At 39.7% G+C, this 13562-nt stretch overlaps 2 protein-coding genes across 2 annotated transcripts; one reads left to right on the top strand and one right to left on the bottom strand.

The window, feature by feature from the left end:
• Positions 1 to 1431: 1431 nt before the first annotated feature.
• LOC106091637 (uncharacterized) lies at positions 1432 to 3234 on the top strand. Its single transcript, XM_013258224.2, has one exon. The coding sequence runs from the start codon at positions 1432 to 1434 to the stop codon at positions 3232 to 3234; it is 1803 nt and encodes a 600-aa protein (XP_013113678.2).
• Positions 3235 to 7562: 4328 nt separating this feature from the next.
• Positions 7563 to 9401, bottom strand: LOC131994804 (uncharacterized). Its single transcript, XM_059361691.1, has one exon. The coding sequence runs from the start codon at positions 9399 to 9401 to the stop codon at positions 7563 to 7565; it is 1839 nt and encodes a 612-aa protein (XP_059217674.1).
• Positions 9402 to 13562: the final 4161 nt, after the last annotated feature.

The raw sequence follows: 13562 nt of genomic DNA, 5'->3' as shown, positions 1-13562 counted from the left end.
CAATTCTTATCCGATTGGCATGAAATTTCGCTCGACGTGTTTTGCTTTGCCTTCCAACAACTGTGCTAAGTTAGGATCAAATCGGTCAATAACCTGATATAGCTACCATATAAACCGATCTTGAATTTTGACTTCTTGATCGCAATTTTTATCCGATTTGAATGAAATTTTGCATGACGTGATTTATTATGACTTTCAACAACTGTGCCAAATAGGGTTCAAATCGGTTCATAACCTGATATTGGTGCCATATAAACCGATCTTGGATCTTGACTTCTTGAGCCTCTAGAGTTCGCAATTATTATCCGATTTGCCTGAAATTTTTTACGATGTGTTTATTATGGTCTGAATCGGTCAATAGCCTGATAGAGCTCCCACATAAATCGATCTCTCTATTTTACTTCTTGAGCCCCCAACGGGAGCAATTCTTATTCGAATGGGCAGACATTTTACACAGGTCTCCAACATATAATTTAATTGTGGTCCAAACCGGACCATATCTTGATATCGTTCTAATAGCAGAGCAAATCTTTTTGTGTAAGAAGAGATGCCGGGAAAAAAAACTCGACAAATGCGACTCATGGTGGAGGGTGTATAAGATTCGGCCCGGCCGAACTTAGCACGCTTTTAGTTATTTTCTCCGATTTTGGCGAAATTTAGGACAGCGAGTTGCATTAGGCCCATTCTTGAGCATGGCCCAGATCGGTCCAGATTAGAATATAGCTGCCATATAGACCGATCTCTCGATGTAAGGACTTGGTCCCATAATAGGCGTATTTATTATCTGATTTCGCTGAAATTTGATATAGGGACTCATGTTAGGCTTTTCGACATTCGTGTTCTATATGGTTCAGATCGATCTTTATTTGGATATAGATGCCAAAATAACCAATATTGAAACTAAATTGAATAGGTACGTATTTACAGACCACTCAATGTCAGTGCCGAATTTGGGTGCATAAATAATGCATTTTTAATCGGGCTATGACGAAAGGTGGTTTTGTATATATATCCTAGGTTGTTGGTACCCAAATTCGGCCCGGCCGAACTGAATGCTTTTGTTTTTGATTGATATATGCATACATTTTAGAGATGATTGGTTGAAGAAATCTTACTTCTATGAGAGCTGGTATGCCCTAGATGGCATTTAGTAATGATAATCGTTCCAATCCCACTAAATTTTGAAATCCTCATGAGATTAACAAAAATGTGTAATTTCAAACAAGTTGGAGTACAGTCATTTAATTTAACTTTGTCCCGAATAAACCACTAAACCTTGTTGGACATGTCACTGTAACATTAGACAACTTGTAGGTCATAAAATAAACACATTAGCCACAAGTGTAATAAGTGGATTCTATCGTTTAATACATATTTAGTCAAGTACTAGCTACCATTAACGCTCATCCGTTCAGTCAGAATAGTTTAGAAATGGCAAGCTCCATAAATTACACACTTTTCATGGGATTTCTTCAAACTGCTGCGTTGCAGAATGACATGGGCCTAGCTTTAGTGGAGCTCCTAAAATTCATAAAAGCGGAACGTTATTATGATACACTCATTTATATGGACCATGGCGATCTATTGGGCACTCAAACAATGCAATTAGATGACATATCAAAGAATTTGGTTTATCCTATGATGCAGCTTAAAGGGAACACTTCATATTTTCTGTGGCCTAATTTCAATCGAGAGTTTTTGGCTTTAGTTCCCATTAGTGGAGAAGAGTTCAAGGATCAAGAACTACTTCAAACATTATGGAAAACCCTGAGAAGAATTCGACGAACCAGATTGTTGCTAATTTTCAAAGAGGATCAAGATGATGATTACCTCAACAGTGTTGTGGAATTTTGCTGTGACAATAAGGCCGTCAATATTTTGGCCGTTAGAGAAACATTCATGGAAACATCAGCATTATATATGCCTCAAATATACCCTAAGTTTAGAATGACAACAAAGGTTTTCACATCAGGTACGTTGTATCTTGACCCAGTTCGAAACATGCATAGGTCTCCCTTACGCTTGGGAATTAACAAGGAAAGCCAGAAGGCTTTTGTGGCCAGGAAAGTTGGAGATGAATATATTTTAGGTGGTAATGTTGGTTTATTCTTCGGGGCCTTTGTAAAAGCCCGCAATGCTACCATAACATTTCCTCACTACAATTATTCGGATGAAATGTCCATGGTTACCTTGGAGAAATTTGTTGCAAATGGCACCTATGATATGTCCATGGAGCCCTACTACAACCTTTATGTGAGCGATGTGATCTACAGCGACATCTTGGACTTCATGGATTGGTGCATCATGGTGCCCATGGAGGAGGCCATACCGGCATATCTTTTCTATGCAAGAATATTTGATCTTATTGTAATTGCCACCATTTGCGGCACTGGTTTGATTTTGGCTATATTTGTAGCACTTACGTTTTTGCTGGAAGGGGCTTCGGTTTCCCTCTTGGATGTCTTCTTCAACATCAAGATCTTTAATGGAATGCTGGGGCAGTCCTTTTCAATGGAAACTCATTTCACTGGTGTTCGTAGTATTCTCTATGTCCTGACCTGTTTGGGTGGTCTGATAGTGAATACCACCTTTGTCACTTACTTGCAAACCTTCAATGCTCATCCGCCTACCTTCAAAGCGGTGAGCTCAGTTGCAGATCTTCGTTCTTCGGGTTTAAAATTGGCGATCTATAAAGAAGAATATCTTATGTTAAAGGCCAATATGGACGCAGCTGAGTATGAACCAGTGGTCAAAGCGATATCTTCTTACAAGGAGTATTTCAAGTTAAGAGATAGCTATGACTCCAGATATGCGTATCCAGTACCATCGGCCCAGTGGACGCAATACGAGGAGCAGCAGAAATTTTTCTCCAAGCCCAGATTTCGTTTGACAGATATGTGTTTTGTCAAAATGGTTGGTTTCATGATTCCAATGCAACCCAATTCCATCTTTGAGGAGGCTGTCAATACTATGATAGGTCAAGTGAATCAAGCTGGCTTAGTTCTACAATGGAAGACCATGGCATTTTTGGAGGCCGTTCAATCGAAACGTCTTACATTGATAGATGCAAGTAGAGTTGAAGCATTTGAGCCTTTGACCTTGGAAGATACCATCCTATTGGATTGCCTATTTCTGCTCATGATTTCTATTGCATTTCTATGTTTCATTGGAGAGTTGTACTGGCCACGGCGTGGTTTCTTGCTCAAGAGGATATGGAGAAGAATAAATTATTAAACTCGATCAAATTAATGTGAAAAATATTTTGTCTTATATTTTCGTATAGTGGAAGGGACTTTATTGAAATAAATTACTTTGGAAACAAAAATTTTATTTTAAATAAAAATTCACCAGTAAATTAACAAATAAGCTGTCATTATCAGAGCTAACCAGAGTTGTTTAATTAAGTTAAGCAAGTAATAACGTATTTACGTCGAATTTTGGATGCCCACCACCACGGATACCCAACTCTACAACTATATCCATACATAGTTGAATCTAAATTTGGGCTGATATACATCATATTTGATTCAAGCACTGAAATGTCTTATACAAGCCACAGTTTCAGCGAAATAGGGCAATAAATCTTTTTTGTGTTGGATTTAAGTCCTGATTTGGAAGATCAGTTTAAATAGAAGTTTCATTTATGTACGGTCCTATAAGAATCGTAATTGACAAAGATGTCAAAGGGTTGAATATAAGTCATCCATCACCGAAGGATGGGTGTATATTCATTTTATACCCACCATCAAAGGATGAGGGTATACTCACCATGGATTCTGCCAAAAATTTATACAGAGTAAATATGGCATAATTTTGTTCAAGAAACCAAACTTCTGTCAACCCAGCAAAAATTAAAGCTTCTAGGAACCAAACAAGGATGATTGAGAGACCAGTTTACACGGTAGTAATACCAGGTTATAAACTGATTTGAACCTTACTTGGTTAGGTTGAAAAGAGGATGCAGATATTAATCCGCCCCCGCCCCGCCCACCTAAGCCAGTTCATAGTGGCATGGGGCGGATTAATATCTGTACCCTTTTTAAACCTAACCTAAATGTCGATGTAGATCGTTGGGAATTGCAAATGGGCCATATCGGTTCAGATCGAGATATAGCCCCATATAAACCCAGCACCTGATTTAACATCTTGAACCCCTGGAAGCCGCAATTTTTGTCCGATTTGGCTGAAATTTTGCATCGACATTTAGTATCTCTATAAAATTTCAAGCGTGTAGCTTTACGCTTTCGACCTCTTCGTGATTTCGACAGACGGACGGACGGACATGGCTAGATCGATACAGAACGTCTAGAGGATGAAAAATATATATACTTTTTGGAGTCTTAGATGAATGACTAGATTAGTATATCCCATCCTTTGGTGGTGGGTATCCAATTTGGATGTACGTGGCACAGTTTTTGGAAGTGGTGGCAGAACTTTCAGCCAAATCGAAAAAAAATTACGGTGTGCATGGGCTACATGAATATCAATATCAAATTCGTTTTCTGCTCTCAAATACCTTTCATTTGAATCCCATATTGTCCAATAACCCATTTGACGCATCTTTAGGAGGAAAAGCGCCACCTAGACTTGAACGCAAATTTTAATGTCATATTCGTAATCTACTCCCTAATACCTTTCATTTGAGTCCCATTTAGCTGTGGTCGACCTCCAATTACTTAGACCCAATGCCATATTTGTAATCTACTGCCTAATACTCTTCATTTGAGTCCCATATTGACATGAACTTCGAATATATCTGTTTATAGAAGATTTATGGTTGGGGGAGGGGGCCCGCTGGGTACTTGGACCCAAATTTTAATACCATATTCGCTTTCTGGTCTCCAGTACCTTTCATATGATATAGACTGAAAAATGGCAGAACAGATTTTCTCGAATTTTTTCCATATTGTGCAAGTTGTTCTGAAGGGAAACATAGGCTATATAATTTTATGGTATCGGAAGGGGGACTAACCCTCCCCCTTATGCCAAAAACACAACCCAAAATCAAAAGTGGACCGATCGGGACAATATAGGTATCAAATGAAAGGTATTGGAGAGTAGAATACGAATATGGTATTAAAATATGAGTCTAAGTACCCATCGGGCCCCCCAAACTCCCCCAAACACACATATTGGACGTTCACTTCAATATGAGGCTCAAATGAAAGGTATTCGGGAGTAGATTTCGAAACTGGCATACAAAATGACATCGAAGTATAGGGGGTCACACCACCCCCCAAAAACGCCATTATAACCATTATGACTATATGATACTTGGCTGAACCGAGTTTCTTAAATTTTTCATAGATTGTGTACGTATGTCTGGAAGGCAACATAGGCTTTACAATTTTTATACCCTCCACCATAGGATGGGGGGTATACTAATTTCGTCATTCTGTTTGTAACTACTCGAAATATTCGTCTGAGACCCCATAGAGTATATATATCCGATCTTGGGTCTTGACTTCTTGAGCCTCTAAAAGGCGCAATTCTCTTCCGATTTGAATGAAATTTTGCACGACGTGTTTTGTTATGATATCCAACAACTGTGCCAAGTATGGTTTAAATTGGTCCATAACCTGATATAGCCGCCATATAAACCGATCTTGGGGCTTGACTTCTTGAGCCTCTAGAGTGCGCAATTCTTATCCGCTTAGAATGAAATTTTGCACGACGTGTTTTGTTATTATATCCAACAACTGTGCCAAGTATGGTGCAAATCGGTTCAAAATCTGGTATAGCTGTCATATAAACCGATCTGGGATCTTGACTTTTGAGCCTCTAGAGGGCGCAATTCTTATCCGATTTTATTGAAATTTAGATCCTGATATAAAGGGTGATTTTTTTGAGGTTAGGATTTTCATGCATTAGTATTTGACAGATCACGTGGGATTTCAGACATGGTGTCAAAGAGAAAGATGCTCAGTATGCTTTGACATTTCATCATGAATAGACTTACTAACGAGCAACGCTTGCAAATCATTGAATTTTATTATCAAAATCAGTGTTCGGTTCGAAATGTGTTCAAATTTTGACAAATTTTGTTCAGCGATGAGGCTCATTTCTGGTTGAATGGCTACGTAAATAAGCAAAATTGCCGCATTTGGAGTGAAGAGCAACCAGAAGCCGTTCAAGAACTGCCCATGCATCCCGAAAAATGCACTGTTTGGTGTGGTTTGTACGCTGGTGGAATCATTGGACCGTATTTTTTCAAAGATGCTGTTGGACGCAACGTTACGGTGAATGAACACATTTCGAACCGAACACTGATTTTGGTAATAAAATTCAATGATTTGCAAGCGTTGCTCGTTAGTAAGTCTATTCATGATGAAATGTCAAAGCATACTGAGCATCTTTCTCTTTGACACCATGTCTGAAATCCCACGTGATCTGTCAAATACTAATGCATGAAAATCCTAACCTCAAAAAAATCACCCTTTAGCTGCCATATAAACCGATCTGAGATCTTGACTTCTTAAACCTCTAGAGGGCGCATTTCTCATCCGATTTGGCTGAAATTTTGTACAACGGCTTCTCTCATGACCTTCAATATACGCGTCTAGTATGGTCGGAATGGATCAATAGCTTGATACAGCTCCCATATAAACCAATCTCCCGATTTTGCTTCTTGAGCCCGTACAAGGCGCAATTCTTATCCGAATGAACTGAAATATTACACAATGACTTCTACAATGTTCAGCATTCATTTATATAACTTGATAAAGATCCAATAGCAGAACTATTCTTATTCAATATTCTATGTTTGTCTAAAAAGAGATACCGCGCATAGAACTCGACAAATACGATCAATGGTGGAGGATATAAGATTCGGCACGGCTGAACTTAGCACGCTCTTACTTGTTAGATATCGGGTGAAGGCGGGATTTGGAAGTGCAGCACGAATTTGATATCCATATTTGAGTCGAAATGTCTGAGGTGCCATCCCTCCCCTAATAAGAACATTACCCTACGGAAGAACATTAACACCAGGAACCGAGAAGAGGCAAATTCTCACACATCAATGAGTGCTTTCCGATTCAAGCAAGGTGCCGCTGTGCGACACCTCTTTGGGAAACATTTCTTAAATGACCACGCATGGCACTGTACCTTGCAACTGTTGCCAATATAGTTCGATGTTTTCGCCAAAGTTCGAACGCTTATTCGAATTCGATATCCGCATTTAGGGCGAAGTGTCCCCACCCTAAAAAGATATTAGAGAGTTAAAGAGGGCGCAGCGCACCGGGACTGGTTCGGCTATATGTATATATAATTGTATGATCGCTAACACCTTAGCTGATATGCAAATAAAGAAGCTTGTAATAAAAGAAAATTGCAAATCCGTTTATTAATAATAAAAATTTTTTCATAGATCCGATTTTAGCAAAAAATTTAATTGAATATACAAATGTCTTAATTAAACCAAGGTTTTCATTTTTTCTGTGCACTAAGTACCCTGTACAACAGTAGTGGTGCAGGATATAAAAAGTTAAGATTTACATGCAAAGATGGTGGGTACAAAATTTCATTCGGGGACTGTAAAGCAGATTGCCACGTGTGATTAATCAACCTTGTTTTAATATATTTATTTTGCGAAATAAAACGCAGGCACATTCCCTTCGCTGGAACCAGCAAACCTCTCCAATAAAACATAGGCTAGAGATTGCAATCATTGCCACGTAAACCAAAGCGAATAATTTCATATCTTCAATCTTCATTGGAACAAAGCCTCTCAATATGCTGGTATCCAATAAGGTGATGCGTTTCATGCGAACGCCTTCAATGAATGCCAATGCTTTCCAATAGGTTAACAGGCCAGTTTCGAAAATTTGAGCACTCATGAAATTAACAGCCTCTTCAAACATCGAATTAGGTTCCATAGGTACTCTCAAGCCCGAAGTTTTAACAAAACAAATATTGGAGAGACGAAACTTTGGCTTGGAGAAAAACTTCTGTTGCTGATCATATATGGACCACTGCGGTGAGGGTACCGGGTAAACGTAGCGCGTGTCAAAGCCGTCTCTTAGTTCGAAAAACTCACTCTGATTTGAGTATATTTTTATCCTTATCCGAGTCAAGATGGTTTCATCAAAATATGCCACCGAGGCTATTTCACCCTCAAATAGAGCCATTTGAGTCTCAGACGCGCGAATATCATCCCAGGTATTTAAAGCCTTCTCGGCAGGGGGTTCTGTATTGTATGTTTGCAGATACGCCACATAGGTGGTGTTAATTATAATTCCCAGTAAGAAAGCCAGCAAGCATAGACAACTGCGAACTCCGGTAAATCGGGTATCCGTTTGAAACGACTGTCCAAGCACTCCGTTGAAAACGTAAACTTTAAGCGCAACAATTTTTAAATGCAGTGAGTAGCCTTCCAGCCAATATGTAACTGCTATCAAAACAGCCAAAATTAGTACCACACTCACAATTAGCAAAGCTATGCGACGGCTGAAAATTTTGCCATAGAACATGTAGGCCGGAAAAAATCTTTCCGTGGGGACCATTACGCACCAGTCTTCGAAATCGTAAATATTGCTAAAGACTATGTCACTGCCAAGGTTGGTGAGATACAGACTCATAATCATATTGTAGCTGCCGTTTGCCAAAAATAGTTCCAATATTTGAAAAGGTGCCGAGTCAGCATCAAGGTTGTACCCCGGTAACGAGATCGTAGCATTATGCCATTTGGCAAATTCCTCGAAGAAATGCCCCAGATGGCCGCCCAGGGTTAATTTGTTATCTGCATTTTCGATAATATAGGCTCTGGTGTTTTTCTTGTTTAGCCTTAAGAGCAAAGGAAACCCAAACATATTCTTCACTTGATCATGATATAGAATCTGAGGCGACAAGATCTCAAAAGTTCTCGTTAAAATTTCAAATTCGGGAAATAACTTTGGTGTGTAGAAAACCTGCGTATGCAAAAAGTTTTGCTTTAACGCCACCACGTTTATTGCACTATGGTCACAACAAAATTTCAAAATTCTCCAAATATATTCATCCTTTGCTGTTTCTCCAAACAACAGCAATAGACGACTTTTGACATTGTTTCTCAATATCACCCAAAGATTTTCAAGCATTTCTTCATCACGAGATCCTATACCGGACATTGGCATCAATGTAAAAACTTCTCTATTTAGCCAAGACGCCAAATGTAAAGAAGCATTCCATTTGATTTGAATCATTGGCACATTCAGCCCTTGGGCTATAGTGCTTATGTCACATGCTGGCAGCGTTGCTTGGCATTGAATTTCATCTTCACAATTAGCGTAGATAATTGTATGAAAATACTGTTCCTTTTCGGCATGCCTTATAAGTCCAATCAAAGCTTCACTAAACTCACGTTGTAGCGTAAGCAACTGCAAAAATCCAATAATATCCGAGGAGTTTGTTGAAGTGAACATTCTCAAAGCCTACTCAACTAATTATAACAATGCCTTAAGCCTTTTGTTTTATAATAACCAAAAGGATTTCCTCAACAAGTTTAAGGTGTTGATTAAATATTTTCATAACCATCATCATAGGTTTTGGTGGGGTATACCCATCTAATCCTTTACTTTGTTACACGTGCATTTCCCCATCCTATGAAATGTATGTTCTCTATCTTCTTGACATTTATGGTATATTTAGACATGTCCATTCGTCTGTTGTTGTCACAACAGCGCACAGTGGGAGAAAATCCAAAAAAAATTAGAAAATAAGTAAAAGCGTGCTAAGTTCGGCCGAGCCGAATCTTCTATACCCTCCGCCATGGATCGCATTTATCGAATTCTTTGAATAACTTTTTCAAATAGAAAAACTCCAGTCTAAGAAAAACACCACCTCAAAAATTTCAGTCAAATCGAGCAATAATTGCTCCCTCCAGAGGCTCAAAGAGCCAAGTTGGGAGATCGCTTTATATGGCAGCTATATCAGGTTATATTCCAATTTACACCATACTTGAAAAAGTTGTTGGAAGACATACCAAAACGACATATGCCATATTTCAACCATATTGGATAAGAATTGGGCCCTCTAGAACCTCAAGTAGTCTAATCGGGAGATCGGTTCATATGTGCACTGATATTTGACACAGTTGTTGAAAGTCAAAATAAAACACTTCATGTTAAATTTCGGTAAAATCGGATAAGAATTGCGCCCTCTAGAAGCTCAAGAAGTCAAGACCCTAGATCGGCTTATATGGCAACTATATCAGGCTATAGACCGATTTGAACCATTCTTTACACAGTTGCTGGAAATAATATCAGAACTCTTCTTGTAAAGTTTCAGCCAATTCGGATAGGAATTGCGCCCTCTAAAGGCTCAAGAAGGCAAATCAGGAGATCGGTTTATATGGCGGCTATATCAGGTTATGAATTAATTTAGTATGGTCTAAATTGACATTTATAAGGACACATTTATAAGGAATCATACCGTTGCATTCATGGAACATTTCAAAAAAATCGAATAAGAATTGCACCCTCTAGAAGCTCTAGAAGTCAAGACCCAAGGTCGGTTTATGTGGCAGCTATTTCAAATTATCAACAGATTTAGTCCATACTTGGCACAGTTGTTGGAAGTAACACCAAAACACCACGTGCAAAATTTCACCCTAATCGGAATAAGAATTGAACCCCTAGAAGCTAAAGAAGTCAAGACCATAGATCGGTTTATATGGCAGCTATATCAAAGCATGGACCGGTGTGGCCCATTCACGATCCCAACCGACCTACACTAATAAGAAGTATTTGTGCGTTCGACCTCTATCGTATTTCGACAGACTGATAGACGGACGGATATGTCTAGATCGATTCAGAACGACAAGACGATCGAGAACATATTAAATTTATGGGGTCTTCTCATGGTAGATCGTTTGGGATTGCAAATGGGCCATATCGGTTCAGAATTAGATATAGCTTCCTTATAAACCAATCTCCAATCTCCAATTGAGGCCCTAAAAGCCACAAGTTTCGTCCGATTAGGCTGAAATTTTGCACTTGGCGTTCCGTTATAACTTCAAACAACAGTGCCAAGTACTGTCTAAATCGGCCAAAAACCTGATATAGCTCCCATATAACACGATTTGAATTCTTGAGCCCTTTACTTTACTTTAATTGGCTATGACAGAATATTTGCTCAACTAGCCGAACGTAGAATAGCGTGCCGAACCCCTCGATCTTCTGCGCTCATTCTAAAATCTCTGACACCAAGTTTCGAGGTGTCTCCCACCACTTGATCTTTCCATCGTGCTTTTGGTCTTCACGGTTTTGCCTTCAAAAGACTTCTTTGCTGGAGCTTCTTCATCCATTCTGACAACATGACCTAGCCAACACAGCCGTTGTATTTTGATGCGCGTAACTATGCTATCGTCGTCATACAGCTAATACTGCTCGTGGTTCATACGTCACCTATATTCTCCATTAACGCATACTGGTCCATATATTTTACGAAGAATCTTTCTCTCAAATGCTCCAAGCACTGCCTCATCTGCTTTCACAAAAACCCATGCTTCAGAACCATATAACAGCCCGAGTAGTATCAGTGTCTTGTATAGTGTAATCTTTGTCTGTCGAGAGGTGGCCTTGTTTCTAAACTGCCTACTTAATGCAAAGTACCATCTGTTTGCCAGTATTGTTCTTCGCTCAATCTCAAAATTGGTGTCATTCGTTTTGGTTACGGCGGTGCCGAGATAGATAAAGTTACTGACTGTCTCAAAGTTGTGGTTCTCAACTTTCTCCATTTTCTTTATCTGCTCGATTGTGCAAGGCTTTTTGGGAGTTGAAACCATCCATTTCGTCTTATCTCCATTAACTACCAGATCCATTTTCACTGACTCTTTTTCGATTCTTTCAAAGGCTGCAGTTACTATTTCCGGTGACCGACCTATGATATCGATGTTGTCGGCATAGGCCAGTAGCATGTGTTCTCTTGTGATTAGTGTGCCATATCTATTCACATCTGCATCTCGTATAATCTTCTTCAGCAGGATATTAATGAGATCACACTATAGGCTGTCTCCTTGTCTGAAACCTCGTTTGGTATCAAATGATTCGAAGAGATTCTTTCCTATTCTTACTGAGGAACGCGTATCAGCAAGTGTCATCCTGCAGATTCTTATTCATTTTGCAGGGATACCAAACTCAGACATGGCTTGAAATACCTTTGAACTTAAAGGAGTATCGAAAGCGGCTTTTTGGTCAACAAAGAGATGGTAGGTGTTGATTGTCCTTCTCGGTTCTTTTCCAGGATTTGCCGCAATGTGAATATCTGGTCCAGGGTGGATTTACCAGGTCTAAAGCCGCATTGATAGGGCCAAATTATTTAATTGACTTTAGGTTTTAATATTTCACACAGTACGCTCGAGAGTATCTTGTATGCGATGAAGAAGAGACTTATTCCTCTGTAGTTGGCAGATTGCGTCTTGTCTCCTTTCTTATGTACGGGACATAGTATTCTGAGGTTCCAATCATCGGGTATGCGTTCTTCTAGCCAGATTGCGCAGATAAGCTGATGCATACGCCTTATCAGCGTGTCACCTCTAGTCTTAAATAGTTCAGCGGGTAACCCGTCGGCTCCTGCTGCTTTGTTGTTCTTTAGTCGGGTCACTGCTACTTGGACCTAATTCTGACTATGAGGTAAACATTATAAACCATCATCACGGATTGATTCTGCGGTATCTTTTTCGCCGCCAATGTCGGACACTAGCAGTTGGGTAAAATGTTCTTTCCATATCCTCAGCACGTTTTCTGTGTCAGTTATCAGATTTCCTTCTTTGTCTCTGCAGGAGGATGTGCTTGCACCAAAGCCATCGGTTGAATGTTTAATTCTTTGGTAGAATCTCCGGACTTCATTCTGACTCCTGTACATTTCAATTCGCTCACACACACGTCTTTCCATTTCCTTTTTCTTTCTGCGGAATAGACGTTTCTCCTACCTCCTTTTCTCCCGATATCTCTCCTTCATCCGGCGCGTTGCTACTGATTGCAGGGTAGCTCTATATGTCGCATTCTTGGCTTCAGTAGCATCTCGACACTCTTGGTCTTACCATGGGTTTCTTGAAGGAGGCTTCCGGTACCCAAGTACGGATTTCGCGGCATTTTCCATGGAGTGCGCAATAGTTTGCCACTGCGCCATTATATCATCGGAACAAAGAGTGCTTTCATCAAGCAGTTGGGTCAGTCGAGTGGAGTATGCCGCAGCCATTTGTTGTGTTTGCAGCTTTTCAATGTCCAGCTTCCGTGCAGGGTCAGATCATAATTTCCTCGCCATGTTCAAACGGGTGCGAACCTTTGCTGCAACAAGGTAATGATCCGAATCTATATTCGCTCCACGGATCGATCGATCTACGGACCGATCTGAAAAATTAATGTTTTAAGCTCGCTAAAACCACACTAAATATCCGATTTCGCTGAAATTTGGAACAGTGATATGTGTTGGGTATTTCGACATCCGTGTTTAATGCGTCCCAGATCGGTTTATAGTTGGATGCAGCTGGTATATACTCCCATCTCCCAATTTAAGGCCTTGGGCCCATAAAAGGCGTATTTATTATCCGATATCGCCAAATTTGGCACAATAAGTTTTGT

This window comes from Stomoxys calcitrans, chromosome 2, assembly GCF_963082655.1.
Source record: "Stomoxys calcitrans chromosome 2, idStoCalc2.1, whole genome shotgun sequence".
NCBI lineage: Eukaryota > Metazoa > Arthropoda > Insecta > Diptera > Muscidae > Stomoxys > Stomoxys calcitrans.
The sequence above is the reverse complement of the archived record's forward strand: the minus strand, read 5'-3'. Positions and strand labels throughout refer to the sequence as shown.